Source organism: Hylobates moloch, unplaced genomic scaffold (genome assembly GCF_009828535.3).
Source record: "Hylobates moloch isolate HMO894 unplaced genomic scaffold, HMol_V3 SCAFFOLD_1, whole genome shotgun sequence".
Classification (NCBI taxonomy): domain Eukaryota; kingdom Metazoa; phylum Chordata; class Mammalia; order Primates; family Hylobatidae; genus Hylobates; species Hylobates moloch.
The window spans coordinates 203,080,227-203,107,111 of NW_026652276.1; the positions used below are offsets into that span (position 1 = coordinate 203,080,227).

General features: G+C 36.9%; 1 protein-coding gene and 1 pseudogene across 3 annotated transcripts in view; both read right to left on the reverse strand.

Moving 5' to 3' along the window:
- AASS (aminoadipate-semialdehyde synthase) overlaps positions 1–26,885 on the reverse strand; it is a 70,620-nt gene that overhangs the window by 41,873 nt on the left and 1,862 nt on the right. For 2 of the 3 annotated variants that reach the window (XM_058426262.1, XM_058426251.1), the window contains exons 2-9: positions 19,854–19,972; positions 17,982–18,206; positions 13,811–13,987; positions 10,323–10,407; positions 2,532–2,599; positions 2,276–2,422; positions 865–943; positions 623–750 (exon numbers count right to left, since the gene is read on the reverse strand). In XM_058426262.1, coding sequence (XP_058282245.1) covers positions 623–750; positions 865–943; positions 2,276–2,422; positions 2,532–2,599; positions 10,323–10,407; positions 13,811–13,987; positions 17,982–18,191 — 894 coding nt within the window. In that variant the 5' untranslated portion in view covers positions 18,192–18,206; positions 19,854–19,972. The remainder of the gene's footprint in view (positions 1–622; positions 751–864; positions 944–2,275; positions 2,423–2,531; positions 2,600–10,322; positions 10,408–13,810; positions 13,988–17,981; positions 18,207–19,853; positions 19,973–26,885) is intronic. The other variant, XM_058426254.1, reaches the window with a different exon arrangement.
- LOC116809742 (5S ribosomal RNA) lies at positions 10,747–10,865 on the reverse strand (annotated as a pseudogene).

Below are 26,885 nucleotides of genomic sequence, written 5' to 3' on the forward strand. Positions count from 1 at the left end.
TTTATCTATTTTTTGGTTTGTTAGTTTATCTGGGGGAAGATTGTTGCATGGCCAATGACTATAGAAGACACAAATACATTTTATTTGTTATAAGATATAGCCAGTGTGTCACATCGAAGGATTTGATTTGTAAGTATAATAGCTTTTTCATACAGTGGGGATGGTCTGCACTTGTATAGGCACACTATTTAACCCTCACCCTAATAATCAATGGCATGCATTTCAAGATTGCCGGCTGAGATTACGGTTGCAATTTGTGGCCATGTTGAGACCAAACGTCATAGGCATTATGCTCTTGCCCACAGTGCTAACAAGTCCAGGATAAATACAGAAAACAATAACGCACAGGAAATGGCTTAGAGCTATTGGGCACATGTAGACCTGAAGCAGAAATGGAGACAGTGAAACAAAGAGTGTATCCACAGAAACCACCAAAAGCACTAAGCAAGACTACTCCGAATACCCTAAAAGATGATAGCTCCAGAGGCCAACTCATGATACCCAAAGGACTCACAACAGGAAAACTGAAAGCCAATGTGCAATTCATAATTTCTCTCCTTGAAAATAGCCTACCTACACTGTATCATAAGCAACCAACTTAAAAGGTGAATACGATACTCACATCAGTATTAAAACGACTTATGTAGCGCTCAGGATGTTTGTCATACTCTGCAGGATCATACACACCATCTGTTTTCCTGACAAGATGATGATGACGACTTAACACTGTCCCATACACTTTTCTGAGGTCTTGCAAAGGAGAAAGACATTAGTAAAGTGGGTGGCAAATAATAAAAATTTATGGTGATAAAATATTATAACATAGACTGTTAAAAACATTAAAAGTCATCTCCTGTCCCTTACCTCCAGTTTGGGAAACTTCTTTTAATTCATGGGGCTCCACATATTCACAAGGTAGCTCATTAAAGATTGCTTGGGCTCCCTACAAATAACACATGAGTAAAAATCCAAAAATCAATAGAAAAAGAATCAACATGGTTTTCTGCAAAGATCTGATCATTTTCCCAACAATTACATAGCTCCACTTGCCTTCCCTACAGCCAGGACTGCAACACAGAAATACAGATGAGTTGTTTACAACCAGCCTGCTAGCTAGCTTTTATTCCTGTTTGAACAGCACACTTAGAAGGGGCTTTAATTTTTTTCTTTTTTATTTAAGCTACTCAGAGTATCAATAAGAGTGTTTAGAAATGAGGGAAAAAATATTTCTATTTATTTTAGATCCATTGCAGAAATTATTTCAAATGGGGAAATTATATTTCTTACAAAAGAAATAATTGGATGCTTACCTCACAATATAATAAGAATGATATCCTATTTGTAAAATATTTTCTTTGAAGAAGGAATTATTTTACAATTACAAGTTTCTGTAGGAGATTACAAACACATTCTTAAAACCACCAGAGAAGGAAGAAAGCATGAATTCCAGTCTTAAATGAATCTTCTTAACATCTTGTTTGCAAAACTCCAAGTAGTCTTAAAAAATGGACATCGTGAGGTCACTTTCAAATTCATGGACATTTTGGTGACGGAAGTAAAACAGATCACCCTCAGAACAGACCTTTACACTGTTAACAATGAATTATCTTATTTATTTATTTATTTATTTATTTATTTATTTATTTATTTATTTTATTTATTTTGAGACAGAGTCTCGCTCTGTCACCCAGGCTGGAGTGCAGTGGTGCAATCTCGGCTCACTGCAACCTTTGCCTCCCAGGTTCAAGCGATTCTCCTGCCTCAGCCTCGTTAGTAGCTAGGATTATGGGTGTGCGCCACCATGCATGGCTAATTTTTGTATTTTTGGTATAGGTGGTGTTTTACCATATTCGCCAGTTTGGCCTTGAACTCCTGACCTCAGGTGATCCGCCTGCCTCGGCCTCCCAAAGTACTGGGATTATAGGCGTGAGCCACCATGCCCGGCCGAATTATCTCTTTTAAAAAAAGAAAAAGAAAGGAAGAAAAAGTATTCCAAGACTCAGATAGCTAGCAATAAACTAAAAGCTATATGTGTGTGTGTGTATATACACTTACACATATACACACACACACATATATACACACACATATACACATACACACATATATTTAGATCATTACTACTTTTCACTATGAGAAAAATATGTTGGTAAGAAAATTGCCTAAAATAGAATCTTCAGTCAATTTGAAATACCCACAAAATGCCTGCCCACATCATTTGGGTTAGTTTCAAAGTTTTGGATTGTTTTACAAAAGGAAGTCAGGTAAAATTTACCTTAGAAACATTACCAGTTCCTGTGAACACAAATGTTAAGGGTCCTATTGACTTAGGCATCAAACCCAAAGATATTTCATAGCCAGCATCACGGACAGCTTGCACAGCCTGACTGCTATTCCTGTAGTTATGAGCCATGCCAATGTGCTGAAAACAAACATACACAACTCAAGTTAGTCCACCAGCCCAGCATTTTTTTATTATTAAGGTGTGAGATGTGTTTTCAAAAACAATAAGCAAAATAAACATCTCTCACCATAAAAGGTGTGTGATGTCCCAAAGCAAGGAGCCTTAAACCCATTCCATGTAAAATGTTGATCATTCCTGTTACAGAATCAGACCAATAGAAAGACTATTAGTTGGGAAGAATTTAAGCTGTTCTCTCTGCTTGTTCTCCAATCTGCATGGTGCCCTGCAGAAGCACAGATAACACATCTCAGATTTAGAAGAGGCCTCAGTAGACTGTATCCATCCTCTCAACTTTCTGCCATCAAATGCGCTAACCCAAATGCATCCCCACCTATTCCTTCCACCTTCAATCCTGATAAAATAGGAAGAATGTTCCTCTTCTTATCTAAGGCTAATCTCTCCACCTTGGATCCAGATCCCATCCCTTCCTGTCACCCAAGGAATTTATTACTGAGTTACTCCCTTCACTATCCTTCCCTATTGCTTCATTCTTATCATCATTTAAACATGCTCCCATGCCTCCCATAACAAAAACAAATGAACAAACAAAAACAAAGTCACCATTAACCCTAGGGCTCCCATCATCTATTTAGAGACCTAAATAGCTAAGCTCAGTGGACACATTTTAGATCAGATCAGAAGTACTTGGCAATGCAGACCTCTTCTTTGTTGAAATAAAGAGTGCCCCTCAGCATCCCAACTTGAAATTTTTAATCCTACCTTTCTGTAGGATCCTCTTCCTGTGGCAATTCCTTTTACATTATTCACCCTCAGGATTATGTCCTGGGCTCTATTTTCTTCCATATCTACATTTGTCCCTTAGGTAATCTCATCTAGTCCTAAATTTCGAGTACTATCTATATGCAGATGACTTCAAGTCTCTCTCTCGAAAAGGGATCTTTCTTTTGATTTCAAAACTTAGCCAGCCACCTTTTTATGTCTGTCTCAATTTGGATGTTCTTCAGAAATCTAAAATTCAGCATGCCTGCAGCAAAGACCTGAGCATCCATTCTTTCCTTATTCTTTTTAGGAAAGAACTTTCCATGCTCCTCCATTCCCATCCTAACCCCCAACACACATCCCTACCAAATTTTCTTTTGTCGTTTTTCTAAAATCAACTTATAAAGACATAGTTTATATACAACATAATGCACCCATTTAAAATGTATAGTTTGGTAACTGTTAACAAATATACACATCTGTGTTATTACCGCCATGATCAAGATACAGAGTATTTCACCAACTTCTGGTCTCCACAATTACTAATCTTTCTCTCTCTATAGATTAAGTTCTTCTAAAGTTACATATAAATGAAATTTTAAGCAGTATATGCAGGGGGTTGGTTCTAAGACCCCTGCATATGTTAAAATCTGGGCATACTCAAGTCCCACAGTCAGTCCTGTGACACCTGCCTGTATGAAAAGGTGGCCCCTCATAAAGGTGGATTTTGCATCCCATGAATATAAGCAGACTCATGCAGTTCAAACTCATGTTGTTCAAGGGTCATTTGTACTCTTTTACAATGTGTCGGCTTTTACTCAGCATCGTGTTTTTGAGATTCATACATATTTTGTGTGTATCAGTATAGTCTTTTATTACTGAAGAGTTTCCCATTTCCATTTCAGTTGATTTCTCTTCTCATCATTCGGGTTGTTTCCAGGCTATTATAAATGGAGTTGCTATAAAAAAAACTTTGTATAAAATATTGTATTTCTCTTAATAAATGCCTATTAGTGGAATTTAGTTTGTACCTTGATACTTAAGTTTTCAGTTTCTTCTTGAGCTGATTTTGGTAATTTGTACATTTTGAAAATTTATCTAGTTCATCAGGGTTGCCAAATTCATTGACCTATTCATAATATTCCTTTATCCTTTTAATATTTATAAGATATAGTGATGGCCCCCTAGTATTCCTTCTTAGTAAATGTTGTCTTCTCTCTTTTTCTATCAGTCTACCTAGATGTTAATCAATTTTATTGATATTTTTCAGAGAACCAGGTTTTGGTTTCATTGATTTTCTCTATTCTTTTCCTGTTTCAGTTTCATTAATTTTCTCTGTATCTTTATTATTTATTTCTTTCTACTTGCTTTTGATTTAATTTCTCTTTGATTTTCTAGCTTCTTATAGTGGAAGCACAAATTATTAATTTAAAAACTGTCTTCTCTAATAAAAGAATTAAATGCTGTAAATTTCTTTCTAATTGCTACTTTATACCCCCACACATTTTGATAAGTTATACTTTAAATTTTTATTCTATTAAAAATATCTTCTAATTTTCCTGTGATTTCTTCTTAACCCATCGGTTATTCAAAATTACTATCTCCCAAATATTTGGAAAATTTCCAAATATCTTTCTATAAAAACTTCTAGGTCAATTCTATTAAAGTCAGAATACATACTGTATGATTTCAGACTTTTAAATTTATCAAAAATTGTTTTGTGACTCATTCTATAGCCTATCTGGGAGTTTTTAGGCCATTAATGTAACTATTGATATAGCTAAATTTAAAGCTACCATGTTGCTGTTTGTGTTCTTATTTCATTTGTACTTTGTTTTTTTAATGCCCTTTTTCTTGTATTTTTGCTTGAACTGTGTATTTCTTAGCATGAAATTTTACATCCATTATTGGCTTATTAGCTTTAGAGCCTTGTTTTATTTTTAGTCATTGTTCTAGGTTACCATATGCATCTTTATCTTATTATAGTCAACTATCAAGTACTATTATACTACTTCCGGTATAATAAAATAAACTTGTTACAAAAGTATGGTTCTATTCCTTTTCACCTGTCCATCATTATTGGTGGCATAAGTTTTATTTCTACCTGTGTTATGAATATCACAATACATTGTTTCATTTGAAACTATCAATTAACTTTTAAAAGAATTTTTTTGTTTTTTGAGACAGTTAACTCACTTTGTCACCCAGGCTGGAGTGTAGTGGCATGAACACAGTTCACTGCAGCCTCAACCTCCCAGACTCAAGCAATCCTCCCACCTAAGCCTCCCAAGCAGCTGGGACGACAGGCGCGCGCCACCAGGCCCAGTTACTCTTGCATTTTTTTGTAGAGATGGGACTTCACCATGTGCCCAGGCTGGTCTCAAACTCCTGAGCTCAAGCAAACAGCCTGCCCTGGACTCCCAAAGTGAGCGACTGTACCCAGCCCTAAAGAAAAGTTTTAAAATAAGATATGATGTTTTTTATGTTTGTTTACATTCTACCATTTGTAGTGTTCTTTATTCCTTTAATTCAATCCATGTTTTCAACTGACTTCATTTCCTTCTGCTTGAGAAATTTTTTAAATACTTCTATGTCAGTGAATTTTATCAGCTTTCATTTGACCAGAAAATCTGTGTTTAATCTTTATTTTCGAGAAAGATGTCCAGAAAGATATTGAAAAGATATTGGCTTTGGAAATATATTGTACTATGCATAAAATTATAAGTTGGTTTGTTTCCTCTCAGCACTTTAAAGATGTTGCTCCACTTTCTGCTAGCTTAAACTGTTTCTGATTAGAAGTTTGATGTTTATCTTAGTTATTCTATGTATATGGTTCCTTTTTGCCATTATTTTTAATGTCTTTATCATTGTTTTTTAGCAAGACAATTATAATGGTTCTACTGTCATTTTCTTTGTGATTTTTTATTTCTATTTTTGACTTGGGGTTTATTGAACTTCACTTATCTGTGTATTTATAATTTTTATCAAGATATGGGAATGTTCTGGTCATTATTTCTTTCCTTTCTTCCTTCCTCATTGCAGTAGAAATTAAACAAAATGAAGCATAAAAAGAGAAAAAGACTGAGCAAAAAATAGAATTTAAGTGACAGGTGGTGATCAAATGGTCTAATATGTGTGTATTTGGAGTCCCAGAAGGAAGAGAGGGAGGTGAAAGGAAAACAAGCCTTAAGAGAATCAATGTAATCCACAAACAATTGCCTATTAGAACAAAGCCCAATGCTCCTAAAAGGAAAACAACAAAATCTATCAACAATGTAAAATGAACAATGTCTGGCATTCAGTAAAAAATTATGATAATTTTTTTGTTTCTGTTATTGATTAACCTGGAGATAATCAACAACAGAAACAATCCCAGAAACAAGAAATGACAGAGATGCTGGTCAATGTGCTCAAGGATTAAATGAAAACACAAACAAAATGAGGAGTGGAGGAAATCAATCTATCTACCATGTATCTATCAATCAATAGACACTACAGAAGAAAATCTATATATGTTCTCTAATCTTCTGCTTATGTATAGATTTTCCTCCGTGGTATCTATTGATTGATAGGTAGATGGACTGATTTCCTCTATTTCTCTCCTCATTTTGTTTATGTTTCCATTTAAAACATGAATATACTGAACATTTATTATAGCTGTTTTAATCTACTTGTGTGCTAATTGCATCTCTCTCAAATTAGACATTAAGCTCATTTTTAAGCTTTTATAGGAATGAATGTAGAGTAGGCTTTATTAAGAGTTGGTTTAGCCACACACTTCAGGGCTTCCCTGAAAGCCTTATATATTCAGTTAAGTCTCTCCACTCTGGCTGATGGGACAAACTCAGAACAGTTTTCCACAGAGTTCCCTGGCAATTGTTCTTTTCCACAAATTGTTCCTAAGCCAGTCTCACGAATTTTCATCCTCCACTTAGCAAGACCCCTAAGCATATTTCCATTTCTGCATAGCTCCCCACTGTTTGGTACTATGTGTTGTCATTTCCAGCCAACTCAGGCTCCCCAACTCCTTTCTCCTCAACTTAGTGAGTTCACCAGGCTTTGCGTCACATTTCACTATTCATACCATCTGATAATTTCTCCAGATAGAAAGCCAGGGTGAACATAGAGCTCACCTCATCTATTTTCCATCTATCAAGGATCACAAGTCTGTACTGCCTGTTGTCCAATGTCTGATAACATTGTTTTCTATATCTCATTCAATTTTTCTAGTTGGTTAATGACAGCATAGTAAGTCTGAACTCAGTTAATCTTTCACAGATGGAGAGCACATGGTTTTTGCAGCAGACATAGTTGCCCAGTTATAGATTACATTTCTCAGTCAATTTTGACCAATGGGTATGAGCAGAAATAATATGTTCAGATTCTGGGTCACATCTTTAGAAAGGAAGCTACTTGCCTTTACTTCCTTTCCCCCCTTTCCACTGACTGGAAAATAGCAACCTGAAGGGTCACCTTAGAAATGAAAGCCAAGTGTTGACAACAGCAAAGGCTTCCTCTCATTCCACCATCCCTAGACTTCTCACTCCTGGATTTCTAGCTTATGTAAGCTCTGTTTTGTGGAGTCTCCATTATAGCAACTTAGTATGTAATCTACTAATATATTGTCCTATACAGAACTCATTTACTCTCTTCCCCCAAATTCTTCCTCCATTCCTGTGGGTACTGAACGAACTGAATCACTGTCCAAGTTGGTAACCTGCATGTCATCTTTAAAGTGTCTCCCTCACCCCCTCACCCCTACATCCAATCAGTCACCACATCCTGTGAATTCCACCTTCTAAATACTTATAAGAACCACATATAGTTCTTTCCATATACACTCTAATTATACTGAACTTATTTCTATTCCTCAAAACTATTATTTTTTCCCCTCTTCGCTTTGAGCTTTGCACACTCGTACTGTCCTCTCCTACTTCCCTGAATAGTTTTTAATCATTCTTCAGATCTCACCTTCAAAGGCACTTTTAAAAAGAAAGCTTTTGCAACAGCCAAGTTCAAATACCTTTCGTTTTGTTTGTTTGTTTGTTTGTTTTTTGAGACAGAGTCTTACTCTGTCTCCCAGGCTGCAGTGCAATGGCATGACCTCAGCCCCTGCAACCTCTGCCTCTCAGGTTCAAGCGATTCTCCTGCCTCAGCCTCCCAAGTAGCTGGGATTACAGGCACCCACCATCACAACCGGCTAATTTTTGTATTTTTAGTAGAGACGGGGTTTCACCATGTTGGCCAGGCTGGTCTTGAACTCTGGACCTCAGGTGATCTGCCCTCTTCGGCCTCCTGAAGTGCTGGGATTACAGGTGTAAGCCACCGCACCCAGCCTCAAATATCTTTCTTATAGCAATTAGCACTAGCATTGTATTTGTGTTTACTTGCCTGAATGCTTCTCTAAGAACATGAACCACATCCTATTCATGGATGTGGTCCTACTTCTGAATATGGTGACTTCTAAATAAATCAACTTAATTCCGATGTATTAATTCTGTCTAGGTAAATAAAACCCTCATCTGGATGAGTCCTGAAAGGCCCTAGGAATCATATCATCAGAGGTCTCTCTATTACTGCTTTTATACTAAGAAATTTAATTTTCTGTTAGTTTAATAGAGCTGATTTGGGTGTTGGGTGAGGAAAGGTATGAGGTGAGTGAATAAAAACAATGAATGTTTGTTTGTTTGTTTATTTTTAAAGACAGAGTTTTGCTCTGTCGCTCAAACTGGAGTGCAGTGGCGTGATCTCGGCTCACTGCAAACTCTGCCTCCTGGGTTCAAGCAATTCTCAAGCCTCAACCTTCCAAGTAGCTGGGATTATAGACATGCACCACCAATGGCTAATTTTTGTATTTTTAGTAGAGACAGGGTTTCACCATATTGGTCAGGCTGGTCTCAAACTCCTGACCTCAAATGATCTGCCCGCCTCAGCCTCCCAAAGTGCTGGGATTACAGGCATGAGCCACCATGCCCTGCCTGAACTGGTTTTAAGTAAAATAATTTTTTGAATTTCACATTTTTGCTTAGATTTCTTTATTATTTAAAAAGCAGGTGGATTCAAGTATAATATTAATAATAAGCAGAATGACATAAGCCATAATAAGTGTTGGAAATGCTTGTTCCCTGGTGCCATAAAGAAACAGCACATGAACATAAATTTAATTTATTTAGTAAGGCCATTTTTACTTCCTGCAGAAAGGGTACACTTGCCAGCAGTTTTGCCACAAGAGTACCCCGAACAAAAGAGACAGGGTCATTTATAACCTGATGCATCCACCCTACTGCTGTGTCTGGTTTCCATTGGCTGGAACGAGACCTCACGTTCTGTATTTGTCCCGATTGGCTAGCAACTTAGAACTTTTTAAAAGAGGCAAAGGTAGAGGAGAACAAAGGAAGGAGGAAGTAACTTGTGGAATGCTGAGAAAGGTAGAAACACTTTTAAATAAGGAAGAGGAACAGGCTATGACTTAATGCTTGCTTGGACCAGTATAAGCCTGCCGGGGCAAATATTTAGAAGCACAGGTCTGAATAAATTTTGCTTCTAAGAGAAGTTACTATTTATTCCAAATTAAATGGGGAGGAAAGTCTTTGAAGAGGAACCTCTACTTTTACTTTTTACATAAGGAATCTTCTATTTTTATATAACAAGGTCAAACAAATAATGCCAAAGTCATGACCTTCCTTATTAGACCTGCAAGTAGTCTGATCTGAAACAGAGCTATGATATATTGTGGTGTTTTTTAACCAAACAAGGTTCAAAGAATTAACTGGACAAAATTCCTGCCCCTGGACCTTTTTTCTCTTTCTATTTCTCCCTATCTTCTAATTCTCAATGTCTCATTACCGAACTGGTATCTCCTTCTAGCCTTTCGAAAGGAACTACCTAAAAATCAGAGCTTGTTTGTAGTTGTTATCCTTCTCCCTGCTTTTTCCTTTGAATTTTTGCAATAAAATATTTTTAACCATTTATCTTCATACTTTATTCCACTTGTATTCATCATCCTTCAGCATACCTTTATTTTAATTTTTTCCATGGAAATAAACACTCCTATCCCCTTGCCACAGAAAAGAGAAAACTCACAGTTATTCCCCAAGCCAATTTAGAAAGTGGGTGATGTAAGCCCTGGCATACTTACCTGCCACACCAGCCCACTGTCCAAATGCCACTACCCGTACTCCTCTATGATCCACCATTTTCTCATAATCAATAAGACGAATTTCCTGGAAAGAGGATAAAAAAAAGTTTCAGCTGGACCCATTAAGCTTAATTTTAACAAGTAAAGACATATATGAGCAAGTAAATATTTCACATTTTTTCCTCTGAAATACCCTTAACTTGCTAACAGAAGTTACCATCAGGTATACCATGAAATATTTAGAAAACACCAGGTAGCAAACCAATGGTAGGCTTGTAATTAGAAATGAAAAAATGTTTGTAGCAGGTGCTATACCCCCCTTGATGGTAAGCAATGAAATAATAAAGGCAGAATTTCCTTTATCTTTCTGCCCCCACCCACCCAGCACCATCTATAAACATATCTAAAGCCCCTCTCATCCTTTTTTTTTTTGCACCCGGTATTCCCAGGCGGTCTCCCATCCAAGTACTAACCAGGCCCGACCCTGCTTAGCTTCCGAGATCAGATGAGATCGGACGCGTTCAGGGTGGTATGGCCGTAGACAAGCCCCTCTCATCCTTACATCCTTCCTTCTGGTCAAAGAAAACAGATCTCTTTTGAGATGAATCTCTGTGACCTAGATCCCAGCTTCTCTCATGTCCTCCAAGACCACCCTTCTTGAACTACTACCTCTTTCTTGCATCATCCCTCTTTACATTGTGTCTCAACCATTCTAAGTACACTCAGGTCTCTTCTACCTGGAAAATAACACTCTCTCTCAACCTGGAAAATAACACTCTCTCTCAAGTCCAAGCACAGATATTTTTCTCTCTCCTCCTCCTTCTCCTCTCTTTTTCTTTTTCCCTCTCCTTCCTTTTACAGGTAACCTTCCTATTGAAAGTCGTACACAATTCCTTCAAGTAGCTCAGGACAAAACCTGGAGTGATTTCCTCACTCCTCTCCTTTTCTCATATTCCACCTTTTCATTTCTCTTCCTTGCCTTCACTAAAAACATATTCTTCCTCTTTCCTTGAAAACCTTTCCTCTCTCAAGAAAGCATTAATAATTCATGCTTAAAACATATTAGTGTATTGTAATTATACACTATTTTAAACAGTAATTTTATTTCCTCAAAGATCATATAATTTTTATAATCTTTGTGAATTTAAGAATGTTTATCATTCTTCCAACTCCAAGTAATTGGTTACAAAATGCTGCCCAAAAGCAGCCCTGTTAGGTCAGTTTTTGTTAATTTTTTAATAATGAACAAAAGTTAAAATAACAAAAAAAGTTCCTAATTTATAAATACTTTATTTGCTTAAAGTGGAACATTCTTCCTATAGTATTATTTCCATTAATTACTTTTGAACTGATTCTTTAGAAACACCACAGATTAACTGTCACCCTGGTCTACAGTATTTGGAATCAATTGGAAGTGTTTTACACTCCTATATAACAGGTATTTTCCATTGCTTTTACTGTTTATGAACCCTCCAATCCTCTGCCCTAATCTCGGATTCTGGCTCTAACATCTTGAAGATGTGGACCTTAGATTCTTTTTCTATACTCCCTTCCTAGGCTCATCCAGTCTCGTGGCTCTAGACACCACCTGGTCTCTCACAATTACAAAATGTATGTCAGGAGAAGCCGCCCTCCTGAGCTTCAGACTCATATCCAACAGCCCTCTTAGATTATCCCTTTAAATGTCTAATAGAATATTAAACTCGGCAGACCCTAAACTCAGCTCTTGATTTGCCCACCCAAGCCTTTTTTTCTCTTGTAGTGGCATCACGTCATTCCATGGCAATTGCTTCAAGTAGCTCAGGCCAAAACCTGGAGTCATTCCTGACTGCTCTCCTTTTTTCATATTCCACCTTTATGTCATCAGTGAATCCTATAGGATCCACCTCTAAAACATATCCAAGATTTGTCCACATTTCACAACTTTCTCTTCCACCGTTTCTTCCAGGTGCAGGCCACCATCACTTGTGACTTGCAGTCTAGACCAGCCTAGGTTAGCAGCCTTCTTAGTAATGTTGCTCTCCTCCTCCCACCTCCAACCATTATTGACACAAGAGACAAAATGAGCATTTTTGAACATGGTCTACTCTAACCCCACACTCAAAAAGACCTGCTGGCCTTTGCAGTACTATTCTGTCAGCTTAAAAGACTCATCTCAGATGTATTGGCTCGGTCCTTCACCTCCTTCAGATTGTCGCTCAGTGCCACTTTCACAATCGGGTCCTCCCTGACCATCCTACTTAAAATAGCATCATCACCTCCCAGTGCCCAGGACTCCTTTTCTCCTTCAATATTATATTTATCTTCATCACACATATTCTCAAGTGGATATTAGATGTCTTATTCATTGATTATCTGTCTCCTCCCACTAGAATGCAAGCTTTGTAAAAATAAAGATACTTTACTCGGCCGGGCGCGGTGGCTCACGCCTGTAATCCCAGCACTTTGGGAGGCCGAGGCGGGCGGATCACGAGGTCAGGAGATCGAGACCACGGTGAAACTCCGTCTCTACTAAAAATACAAAAAATCAGCCAGGCGCGGTGGCGGGCGCCTGTAGTCCCAGCTACTCCGGAGGCTGAGGCAGGAGAATGGCGTGAACCCGGGAGGCGGAGCTTGCAGTGAGCCGAGATCGCGCCACTGCACTCCAGCCTGGGCGACAGAGTGAGAGACTCCGTCTCAAAAAAAAGATACTTTACTCTTTTGCTCTTTCATTGGAACAAACAGTGTCAGACACAGCATCAGCACTGAATAAATATTTGTTAAATGAATATCCTGTGTTTTAAACAGCTGCTAGTTTTTTTCATAGTATTTATATCTCAAAAATGCATTTTCCCTTATGAATGTGAATAGATGTAAAAATTGTCTCGGCCAGGCACGGTGGCTCATGCCTGTTATCCCAGCACTTTGGGAGGCCGAGGTGGGCGGATCACGAGGTCAGGAGATTGAGACTATCCTGGCTAACACAGTGAAACCCCATCTCTATTAAAAATACAAAAAATTCGCTGGGCATATTGGCTGGCTCCTGTAGTCAGGAGGCTGAGGCAGGCGAATCACCTGAACCTGGGAGGCGGAGATTGCAGTGAGCCGAGATCACGCCACTGCACTCCAGCCTGGATGACAGGGCAATACTCCGTCTCAAAAAAAAAAAATTGCCTCTAGTTCAGTTCCAGCATACAGAGTGTGCAACCCAGTCAAGTCACTTTACCTCCCTGGGTCCCACCTGAAAAATAAGGTAGTAGATTATATGATCCCTGAGGTTATTTTCAGCTCTAAAATTCTATTTGGTAGTATATGGTCAATTGACCTTATAAATTGGTAAATTGTTTAGGGAAAAAGCTTTTATCATTCTTTCCATTTCAGAATATAAACGGAATGCAATGTTTCTCTTAAACTAAAGAAGAAAAGAAGGCTAAAACTCCATTTGGGGGTTAAAGGTAAAAAATATTATTTTTCTACGTTAATATTTATAAATATGAATCACTAATTACCTGTTTTAGAATCTCATCCAACAAGCCCATATTGGCCTCCTGAGCTTTTATTGTGTGGGAGAAAAATGCATAAGTCTTCCTGGACATTAATTTTTCCTCTGGAGGTCTTTTAACTCCTAAAATTAGACAAGCTTCAGAAATATCCTCCTGAAGAATGCCACCAGCTTTGACATAGTCCTGAAATTGTAATTATGATTAAAGGTTATTATCCTGATTTGTAATATCCATGTTTTCTTGAGCAAAATGTGTAGCAAAGGCACAACAAACCTTTTGAAGGAATAAAATCTGTATGAATTACAACAAATAATAGAACAACTACTTGTAAAGTTTGTACTTGTTGGCTAAAGATAAATCTATCATGTTCAACTCTTACAGCATTAAACAATTAGAAAACTCGGCATATATATATATATACACATATATATATATGAAGAGTTTATAATTTGGTCATATGCACTAGCACATGTGACTTAAGCATACTTGTGAAATGTATATTTTGTACCAACAGTACACTGAAATATTAAATGCCAAATTGTGATTTATTAGTTGCATTTTTAAAAGATAAGACATAATTATAACATTTATTTTTCAGTGTTGACCCAGTTAGTATTTATTACTGTCCTTACTGTACATTAGTCTGTGCTAGAGAAGAGATGCTAAGATACAAGGAAAGATTGTCAAGATCCCTTCTATAAAGGAGCTCACAAAATATAGTAAAAAGTACTCTGGATTGGAGTAAATGAAAAATACAAAACATTATGATCAGCAGTATCTAAGTGATATGCTACTTTAACTGATATTGAGATAATTCCTAGGTAGGATGATGAAAAAAATACGAAAACTAAATTAATCTGAAAGGTAGGATACCAAAGAAATATGAGAATTTAAATTAATCTGAAAGGCTACCTGAAATTTAGAGAAATGAAGATGGGAAACACAAGATGGTAATATCAGTAAGAGGCATTGAAGGCATATATAAAAATACAAAGAGAGAGAAGTAAAGAGACATTTACAGCATATGAGTAAATCGATTTGGAAATGTAGGTTGAATGTCATCATGGCTAATATGAGCTTTATTGGGTAATAAGTAACAATCATTGATATGTATTAATAAATTACATGTACTTTGCAAAGCTCTTTGCATGAATTATCTCATTGAAATTTCATACAACTCTCATGAGGTAAGTACAATTATAATCCTCATTCAATCAATGGGAAACCTGAGGCTTACAAACTTAATTGAGATTGCATAACTAGTACATGGAAGCAACAGACAGACATATCTGATTTTTAAATAAAGAAATATAACCCAAGCAGAATTAAAAAAGCAATTGAACAAAAGATAAGTTTAGTTAGGAATCTACTTCAAAGGAAAGTAGAGATGAATAATAGAGATAGTTAAAGAATGAATATACAATTTCTCCCTGGTTTCTTCAAAAACAGTCCATTTTCTCATTCATAGTAGATTGGTAAATAAACCATGGTAAATATGTACAATGGAGTACTTATCACACAGCCATGAAATGAAATGAAATCTCTCTAAGAACTTACATAGAGCAATGTTCAAGATATGTTGTTACTAAAGAAAGAAAGCAAGGTTAAAAGAGTATATATAGTAGACAGCCTTCTGTATAAGAACAAGAGGGAAACAGATACATAAATACACACACAAGTGTTTATTTTTGCAAAAAAAAGAAAAAAGAATGATAGATCAGAAACAAAAGTAACCTCTTTGGGGTGGGTGAGAATTGGATGTAGGGGATTAAAATGAAAACATGACTTGATTTCTGGAATTTGTAAATGTTCTACTTTGAAAAACAAAATAAATCAAAAATAGGAAAGCAAACATTAAAACTGAATAGAAACAATAATATATAAATCCAGATGGATATTAGATTGATGACGAAACCACACCAAAAAAATAATTCAAATAAGTTTTTTAATACAACACTCTGAATATTCATTGTCAGATATATTCTAAAGGCAAAAAAAAAAAAATCAGAGAAATAGTAAACTTCATTTAGTGGGCTTACTATTAGCTGTAATAATAGTATTGTGATCCTGACACTATTTATACATATCATAGGATAAAGCAAACAATATGCATTAATATTAAAGAATTAAGATTTTTACTGTTGGAGAAAACAGATGCAAATATAAAATTTTAAAGGTAAAAAGTTGTGCAATGTTAAATTTTAATTTTCCTGGACATTAATTTTTCCTCTGGAGGTCTTTTAGTATCAGTATTAACTCATGATTAAATAATATATATATATGTGTGGGCATCTGTTTGTGTTTATTTCTAAACTCTGTACACTAATAGAGCCTAAGAGCAACAGTATCTCAGTAACAATAAACATGCTTAATACCAGATACCAGATCTCAGTCTCTATATAATAAAAGAAATCAAGTCGTCTTGGTGAAATTATTAATTTCCTGATGTGTGGCAGGAAAGGTACAAGGTGAGACTAGGACAATTTGTTATTCCAAGAAAGAAGAAAGCTCAAAGATAAATGGATTCACATCCAAAGGACAGAGAAGCCCCCTTAGAAGGACTCGCACTAACCAATTCTGGGATAATTCAGACATTAAAAAGAATAATGGTAAATGGATTGAATGAAAAAGGTCCATGCTTCCAAAATATACTCAAAAAAGCAAAAATTAAAGAAACATAATGCAACAGTAAATTTGAGTTCACACTTTGATAAACAATTCAGTTCACTGTAATAAAACAGTTCACAACTCATCTTTTAAGCAACATCCTAAGATTTATCTTGTCAACATGAAGATGTATATATAAACTCCTCATAACAAGGCTTTAAATGCAATGGTAAGAAAGTTTTTTAAAGAAATTGTTTAAACACTGAATTACAGAATTCACAGTTGGGTAAACAGTTCAATGCACTGTAATAAAACAGTTCACAACTCAAAAAAGTGGAGGAGTGGAAGAGAAAGAAAAGAAAACCTCTTTTCTAAAGAAGAATGTCAGCAAATAAACTTAGGGGAGTGATAAAATTAGAAAAGCATCACTTCACAAGTCTCCATGTAAAAACTGATTCAGGCAAAGATTATCAATGGAGGCTAACATGATTAGTTGTAAAGTTATTGAGGAATAGGAACATCACAGATCTTAAAATATCATACCACAGATAACTCAGTAATTACAAAGGGTGAAATAGAATTTAACAATGAAGAGCTCTCACTGTGACCACCTCAACCAAGTGACCACACATTGCCAACCACGGGACAACCTGATGTTTTGTGCCTTTGATGTGATGCCATGGGAAGAACATATATCACTTATGTTGTATTCATGCCAAGCATTTTTGGCATGAATATAACATATGGAATATAATTAGAATATAATCTATTCACGAGAAAACAACCAGATTATTCGTGCCCAGTAGCAGGACACTCTGTAAGTCTTGGGCTCTTTTAAAAAGAGTCCATGTCAATGTCAATATCACTGAAACAAAATCAGAAAGGGATGTGCTATTCTAGATTGAAAGAACTAAAGACACACAATAATAAAATGCAATAAAGCTTCATTAAGCCTCAATTAAAATAAAAGGCATTTGAGGTAATGGAGAATTTGAACATAGACTATATAAGATGATATTATGAATTATTAATTTCTTAGGTATGAAAATAATATTGTGGTTATGTAGAAAACATGGTTTATTCTGAGGAGATGCACGTTGGAGCATTTAGTAGTAATGAGTTATGATGTCTGTGATCTACTTTAAAATGATTCAGGAAAGGAAAAGTATACATATATATGTATATTGCTAAAATGGGAATGAGAGTCAAACCTATACCATAATATTATTTTGAAGAGCAAGTGGAATGATGAACATGACAGGCTTCTCTCAGAGTGGCAGGCAAGGTACATTCTCAAAGGAGCATTCTCTCGGTGCAAGAATGGAGTCTTATCCCCCTAGTCCCAGAACCAGGGCTGTACATGAAGGAGAGAATGATTGAAAAATAATATCTCCTAAAAGTAAGTTCTTTTATTCCTCAGCTGGAGTAAGCATAGGGTGAAAATAATACTTTTAATCAAAGTAAAGAAATCAAAGCGACACTAGCAAACATTTTATTTTCACTCAGATGCTCCTTAATTTCCATATGCAGGTTCATTTTATTCTCACATAAAAACATTGGAAATACTCACCTTATCATGAATGGCCCGCCGATTCGAAGGCTGTATCAAGACCTTGTATCCCAGATTGGTGATGCCTTTGATGTGCTTGGGAGCTAGAGGGGCCCTTCTCTCCCAGGCGTTCACATCCTCCCTCCGGACGGCCAACACAGCTTTGTGGTGAAGACCCTTGGAGAGGCTGACTCCCAGCCTGCCCAGTCCAGTCCTATGTACTTGCAGCATCTTGACACCTGGTGACTGTAAAGACAATGTAAAGAGCAGAGCAACAAAAGGCAGCAGGGCTAGCAGATCAGTTCTGGTCTCCTGAGAAATCTGAGGTAAAATACAACCCACTCTTATGAAAACATACACAAGGTAGAGAAGAGGGAAGGGAAAACTGGGATGTCAAGTGTTCCTTTAAAGCCAAGTTTTCAAAAACAAGATTATTTAGCTGCAAAATTTTAAAAAGTATAGAGCAACGTGTGTGACACTATCCAATAACTGCTAAGCTAAATAGCTTTTTAAATACACATTTTATCAAACATCTATTCAGCACAAAAGTCTTAAACAAATTAATCCACAATGCAAATCCAGGAAGATAAAAAAGAGCAAGACTTTCAGATTGGTCTAAATTTTGGTGGCATAAAGTTTGAAATCCTTATAATGGTATACAAGGTTCTTCACAGTTTAGTGCCAACCTCTTTCCAGTTCATCTCTGACCATTCCCAAAACAAGTGTTTCTCAATGTGCCCCACAACCTAGTGTCAGTCAGTGAACTGTTTTTTTTTTTAAAAAAAACCAAAAAACAAAAAACAAAAAAACTGGTTCACAATTAGATGTGTACATAAATAGAAAGTAAGCATTTAGAAGCCTTAATATCACATGATCATATTTATTTATTTATTTATTTATTTTTAGAGATGAAGACTCACTCTGTCAATGCTAAAATGCAGTGGTGAGATCATTGTTTACTGCAGTCTGGGCTCAAGTGATCCTCCAGCCTCAGCCTCCCTAGTAGCTAGGACTACAGGTGCACAACCACCCACCTGGCTAAGTTCTTTTTTTTAAATTTATAACAAATTACTGGGATTCGAGGGGCGATCCACCATGTCAGGCCACAAGATCATTTTTTCTAGTAATTTATTGTTACCGGATTTTACAAAAATATTGGTCCTCAACAGATTGGAAATTTAAGAAAACCAATCAACCTGTGTAAACTAGTTCAATCATTGTGGAAGACAATGTGGCGATTCCTCAAGGATCTAGAACTAGAAATACCATTTGATCCAGACATCCCATTACTGGGTATATACCCAAAGGATTATAAATCATGCTGCTATAAAGACACATGCACAGATATATTTATTGTGGCACTATTCACAATAGCAAAGACTTGGAACCAACCCAAATGTCCATCAGTGATAGACTGGATTAAGAAAATGTGGCACATATACACCATGGAATACTATGCAGCCATAAAAAAGGATGAGTTCATGTCCTTTGTAGGGACATGGATGAAGCTGGAAACCATCATTCTGAGCAAACTATCACAAGGACAGAAAACCAAACACCGCATGTTCTCACTCATAGGTGGGAATTGAACAATGAGAACACTTGGACACAGGGTGGGGAATGTCACACAGTGGGACCTGTCATGGGGTGCGGGGAGGGGTGAGGGATAGCATTAGGGATACACCTAATGTAAATGACGAGTTAACGGGTGCAGCACACCAACATGGCACATGTATACATCCGTAACAAACCTGCGCATTGTGCACATGTACCCTAGAACTTAAAGTATAAAAAAAAAAAGCCAATCAACCAAACAAACCTATTCTTTAACTAGAGGTGTTAGAAGATTAAGAAGCAGAGTTAAATCACTCTGCTTCCTAGAGTCCAGCTCACCTTCACTGTTCACCTTTGTTGCTCTAAACATGCCAGTTCCTCTTCCTGGGTTTTCTCTCCATACATGGCCGCCTGCTGTTGTATTAAACCCCGACCTGCCTCAACCAGTTTTCCAACTGCTATTGAAGTGAGAAGATTGTGTAATTACACTCATTCAGTCAATCAAGAAATAGTTACTAAAGGCTTACTATGATGAATGTAACAGGCTTCTCTCAATGTGGCAGGCAAGGTATATTCTCATGAATAAACTCTACTCAAAGCAGCATTCTCTTGGTACAAGAAGTACAAGAAGTGTCTTGTTCCCCTAGTCCCAGAACCAGGGCTGCACTTGAAGGAGAGAATGATTGAAAGATATCATCTACTAGAAGTAGTTCTTTTATCCCTCAGCTGGAGGAAGCATAGAATACGGTGGAAATAATACTTTAAACCAAATTAAAGAAATTAAAGTGACACTAGCAAACATTTTATTTTCACCCAGGTTCTCCTTAATTTTTATATACAGGTTCATTTATATACAGGTTCATTTATTCCTATGCAGAATAAATCTTATGTAAATTTTTAAAGCATAAATATCCAGGTTTAACAGTATTCTATCCAACTTCAATTGGATTCTATCCAACTTCAATTTTGTAGCCGAATGTCATTTCAGATGATGATTTGCTGGATCATTTGAATGCTAAAACTTAGTTTTCCATGTAAAGTTGGCAGCAAAATATAAGGATTCAATGGTTTTTATACCTTCTAGAAATTTTCTACCCATCACCGCTAACAACATATAGAAAAGCTTGCATGAAACACATTTCTTTTATATCAGACTGCAATCTTGGAAGAGCACCAGCTTGATGGATGGGGAAGGCTTGACCAAACAATTAAGCATACAAGTACATTTCCTGGGGGCAAACAACTACTTGCTACCTAGACAGTAAATTTATAGGACACTTTACAACAGAATCAGAGAACAGACCAAACAGCGAAGAGTCCAGCTAAGAAAGCTTTAGGAAGACAGCCAAGAAGAAAGCAAGCTGCACACAGCAAGAGAAACTGCTGATGATTAGGAGTTCAGGCTTTTATTCAGGGCAAAATATGAATGCAAAATAGATTATCAACACTTCAGTAAATGACTTATATACTGCATCTATTTTTTTGTTTATTCATGTGCTTTTGTTTTTTAAAATAGATTGCATTAAACTCAATCCCAAACCCATAACATTCAGTCTTCTCGAAGCCCAAAGAAAAACTAGAACCTGAATCCCTTAGTTTCTAATAAAACCAATTCCAAATATAGTGATTCCTTTGAACATACACAAATGTCCAGAAACCGTCCCATCTTCCCAGCAGGGGCTGTGTTTCATGAATTCACAGGTGACTACATACCCCTGTAACTTTTATTACGAGTAGAAATTCTTGACTCCACCAGGAGGAACATGTGGAGATAATTTAATCCCTCCCCTCTAGCCCAAGCTTGAATGTTAACCTCACTCATCCCTCACTCAGTAATAATCCCTGCTCCTTCTCCCACCACCTTCTTTGTCTGGGATAGGGCAGGAAAGCAGTAGACACACACACAGACACAAACACAGACAGTCACTTGTAACATACACACATATACTTGCAAAGGCCAACTACCTTGGAAGACTAGGGAAAAAGACAGAAGAGCCTGGGACTGAGCTTCAGTTTATTTGGGAAGCTACTTTCACTTTCACTTTTTGCATGGAAGGCTTAAATCATAATTTCTGTAACTTTTGTTATTTAAACAAACGTAACAGTAGTTACCATTGATTAAGCATCACATTGCCAAGCTCTATGCTGAGCACTTTATGGACATTGTCTTATTTCCTCCTTGCAAAAATCTTATTAAGTAGATACATATCCCCATTTTATAGATGAAGAAACTGAACTGGAATCATATAGGATCTGTTGCTTTTAAGCAGAAGCAGGAGTCCTAGTTTAATGTTTAACACCTGGAATTTTCTCTTCTTTGCCAAAGCCTACAGATTCACACCATATAGATCCAACACATGCTGTTAACTCCAGCCAATTCTTGTTTCAGAAAGAAATCAGATCCATATGGCTTTGCCTTCAGCAGTTACAGTGAATTAGCAGTTCTCCCCGTAGCATGCCATGCCTCTCTTGACCCCTTTTCCTGCTTTATACTGAAAATCATTCCTGAGTACCTGCCAAGACAAATTCTAGATTTCTGGGTGCTTAGAAAAAAAAAAAGGTTCGATTATAGTATAACTGCTAGTTACTGCTTGAACCTTAAAACTTGGTCTCAGCATAGAACTTTCAAGATCCGCAGTTCATTTGCTTCTAAGGTCTTCAAGAAATAGGAAATAGTGAGAATTTCTGAATTGCACTGCAGGTGTCTAGTATTTCATGGAAATGCCAACGGGGGCTGCTTTAGCTTTTCCTGTCCTGGATTTTGTGGTATTTTTCAAGAATATCAGGAAGTAAATTCAATGTATATTTCTGGAATGCCTTCAATGAAGAAAGGAGGGAAGATCGGGGTTTACTCACCACCAGCTCTAGTGAGGTTACCCGACAATGTCGGGTGCTGACAACAGCTTTTAACACAAGCAAGGAGGATGTAGAAAAGCAGGAGGAAGAGAGGGGAAAAAAAGAGCTAGAAAGAACAAAGAGGAGGAAAATAGAGAAAGAGAAGTGTCACATAGGTAAGGGTGGGATACAAGAGCCTTCCTCTGTCAAATTTTAACAGTCTTCCCTTTGTTACATGAAGGTTAACATTTCAAATATAAAAATGAAACTTAAAAGATTTCTTCTCTGTTTTTGTAAAACAGAACACCGCTAAGGTATACACTTTTATTTACCTAAAATTGATCAGGAATTTGAAATGTCTCTAAAAGTCATGGGAGTATTATAGTGAATTGCAGCGAGATACAGTAGCCCCTGCTTATCTGTGAGTAATACATTCCAAGACCCCCAGTGGATGCTTGAAATCTCTGATAGTCCCAAACCCTATATATACTATGTTTTTTCCTATACATACATACCTATGATATAGTTTAATTTATAAATTAGGCACTGTGAGAGATTAGCAACAATAACTAATAAAATAGAATAATTATGACAATATACTGTAATAAAAGTTATGTAAATGTGGTCTCTCTCTCTCTCTCTTTCTGTCTCACAATATCTTAGTGTACTTTATTCACCTATTTTCAGACCAGATAGACAGTGGGTAACTGAAACCATGGAAAGTGAAAACTTGGATAAGAAGGAACTACTATGTACTGATACAGGAAAATAATAGTGAAGGTTGCCCAGTAGCAATAGGAGAACATACTCTATGATACTGTCCTATCTTTCCATCTCTCAAGGGGGCAAGACTTAATCTTTTAATTTGCTAACTTTGCAACAAAAACATGAGAATCAGAAGAAAGAACATGCTTGAATGTTCTTTGTATTTTTTTATTATTTTCCAGAAAAGGGAAAGGAAAATGACAGAGATAGAGAGAGAGAGAGAGAGAAAAGGACACAGAGACAGAACTCGGCACTCCATACATATTCCACCATTTTCTTTCAACGACCATGAGCTGTCCTATGGTCACTGAGTACACCATCATTCTAAATCACATGGAGTAACCAAAGCAAAGCAGATTCTGTAAAATGTATTTATAAAATATTATATTTAAGAAAAGCCACTCTCAGGACAGAGAATCTCATGTGTGGTTAGAAAGGTCCTTTCAGAGTGTGAGCAGAGTGGTCTTTTGTACAATCACATTTATTAATATAAAAACAGCTAGTCATTTGCATATAGCACAAATATTTTCTAATATTTAAATTACAATGAAATCCAGAAAGTCTCTTGATAGAGTTATCAAAATAAAATCTTTTGTACACGGAATATGGGACAAATGCTTTTGATTCTCTTTAATTCAAAAAATATTTGGGGGCTACTTAAGATATGCACAACATGATGCACTCGGTAAAGATACAAAGAAGCAGTAATCCAGTCCCTGCCCATGTTCAGGATTAGTTTTATCTAATTAAATGGTGCTGATCAATATCTGATAGTGAATTAGTAATTATTGATTATATCCAAATATTAGAGTCAAAGTGGGCCTGATAGAATGTAATCTAAAATCTTAGTATTACAAATGAGAATAGTGAGGCCCATAGAAATAGGGGATTTTTTTCTGTTTTATAGAAAGCATTTTCCAAGCCACTATTATGTATTTTTATAATGACTTATCATAATGGATGTCACAGTAAGACAGTCTGTTGTTCTCGTTGGTATAACTTTTTAAATGTAACTCGATCAAGATTTTTCTCTCTGCTACTTTTCAGGCAGTATTTATGCCTTAAAATGATGTGTTTGGCGAGGCACGGTGGCTTATGCCTATAATGCCAGCACTTTGGGAGGCCCCAGGGTGGGCAGATCACCTGAGGAGTTCAAGACCAGCCTGGGCAACATGCAAAACCCCATCTCTACTAAAAACACATAAATTAACTGGGCGTGGTGGCACATGCTGGTAGTCCCAGCTACTAGGGAGGCTGAAGCATGAAAATCACTTGAACCCAGGAGGCGAAGTTTGCAGTAAGTGAAGATCATGCCATTACACTCTTACCTGGAAAACAAAGTGAGACTCTGTCTCAAAAAAAACAAACAAAAAATGATGTATTTAATTTTTGCAGTTTTTATAAGGGAACTGGGTAGATGAAGAGAGCTGAGATTTTCATAGAGCTTTTTACTCTTCCATCAAATAGCTAAAATTCTTTAAGTCTCTTCAACCCTTTCCATAGCACCAACCCAATCAGAATACTTTTTAAGCTTATAGATCACCTACCTAAGCAAAACAATGCACAAGCATTACAAGAGCTTAAGAATGAACTAAGCGGCTGGGTGCGGTGGCTCATGCCTGTAATCCCAGCACTTTGGGAGGCCAAGGCAGGCGGATCACGAGGTCAGGAGATCGAGACCATGGTGAAACCCCGTCTCTACTAAAAATACAAAAAAAAAATTAGCCGGGCGTGGTGGCGGGCGCCTGTAGTCCCAGCTACTCGGGAGGCTGAGGCTGGAGAATGGCGTGAACCCGGGAGGCGGAGCTTGCAGTGAGCAGAGATCGTGCCACTGCACTCCAGCCTGGGCGACAGAGTGAGACTCCGTCTCAAAAAAAAAAATAAAGAACAAACTAAGCATTGCTCCTCTTAATTTCTGTCACTTCTTTTGGGATATGTATGAAGGATCACACATTCATTTTTGAAGAAATTAAGGCCAAATGTTCCAACTTTAATCCCCACAGTTAGGAACGTGCTCTTTGTCCATCTATTTTAGATCTTTAAAATAATTTCACTACAGCATAATTCAAAGACTCAAACCAAAACTATCAAATCACGTGGGGGATTTCTGAATGACAAATTATTTGCAATAATCAGGCATATATTGTGATTAAATATTGAGAGACTAAGAATGAGGTAATGTAGTCTTTAGATGAAGAAAATAAGTTCATGGATGAACAGCGCTAATTATTTATATTCACCCTTCCAAGTAACTAAAAAAATAAAAATACAAGTATATATTAAAACCCATGGTTTCCCAAGAAGCCCCCTGGTGTCTGTAAATAAGTCTGGCAGCTCTATGGCTATGAGTCTTGGCCTACACTAGGTATCCAAACCATAATATTTTTTGGAGAGGTTCAAAAGAGTTCCAGAATTAACAGAGCACCAGGTGATGGCCTAGAACTAATCCAAATCCCTCCCCATTTCAAGGCTTGCTAGAACTAGGCTTGGGCTTGCATTAACACTGGTCATACTTTCACTTCCTGTGCGTGGGTACATTCTTTTAATGCTTCCATGTTAAACCCTCTATAAAATACTTTACCGGATTAAGAAGAAAATGGTAGACTTTGGGGGAGGAGGTCTATTAGTGTTAACTAATCCGGTCTGAGAATTTTCATATTTTCTCCAGCCCATCACCTACTCAAAGTCATCCATAAACATGACACATATTTCTCCTGGTCTCTAGCTCATAATTTTAGCTTTATTGAAATGGAATATGAAGTTAGTTCTAAATCGGATTCTCATCCAAAATGCTTATCTGCTTACTTGTCTGTCTCTTTGCTAAACTGTAAATGTGTATGAGTTTTGTTTTACTCATCTCTGTATTCCCAATGACTGGCACATGGGAAAACAGCAAGTGTTTTAAGAAAGAATGAATAAATGAAAACGCAAATTCAATAAACATTATAAAGACCTATGCAGCAAGAAAACAAACAAACAAACAAACAAAATAGACACATTAATAAGAAGAGACTCACGTCCCCCTAACCCTGCAAAAAAAAAAAAAAATCTCAATTCTCTTCCAAGATCTCATAGATCAACAAATGTTGTGAAATATAGTACAGTATAGTGGGAAAACTTAGACATGGGAGCTGGGACATATAACTAGATGTAGGGTTCTTCCTCTCGACTTCAGTTTCCTTACCCAGACTAAAATATAATACTAAAGTCCCTTTCGGGCTCTGATATTCTGATTCTATTAAGCATAGTAGTGACTGGACACTGAGAATTACAAAAACATTAGAAATGTAGAACATAAATAGGCACTCTGACTTATGAATTTCCAGCTAAAGTACACCAAACAGGGAAACAAAAAACCAAAAACACAATCAAGAAACAGTGGACATTCACCTAAGCTACCTGCATTAATAGCATGGACCAAGAACCAAGAACTTGCAACAGAAAATGGATACCTCAAAGGAACACCGGTTTCTCTCCTGGGTTCCTTGGCGGCCAAACTTACTCTGTGATCTTGGCTGGCAACTTAACCTGTCTGTGCATCATGCGTAAAATGAGAGTGATATTAACCTCTACCTCTTAGGGCTCTTGAGACGTTTAATTGAGCTAATATGCATAAAGTGCTGAGCATTGCTGTGTGTCATAAACAATAAATTTTAAGAAAAGAAAAAGCCTCCAGGCTTGCCTACTCCTGGAAAGCGAGCACAACCACACCGCTAACAGTAGACTCACATTTCTTTCCTCTGTCACACCGTAGTAAGGGCTTCACCATGG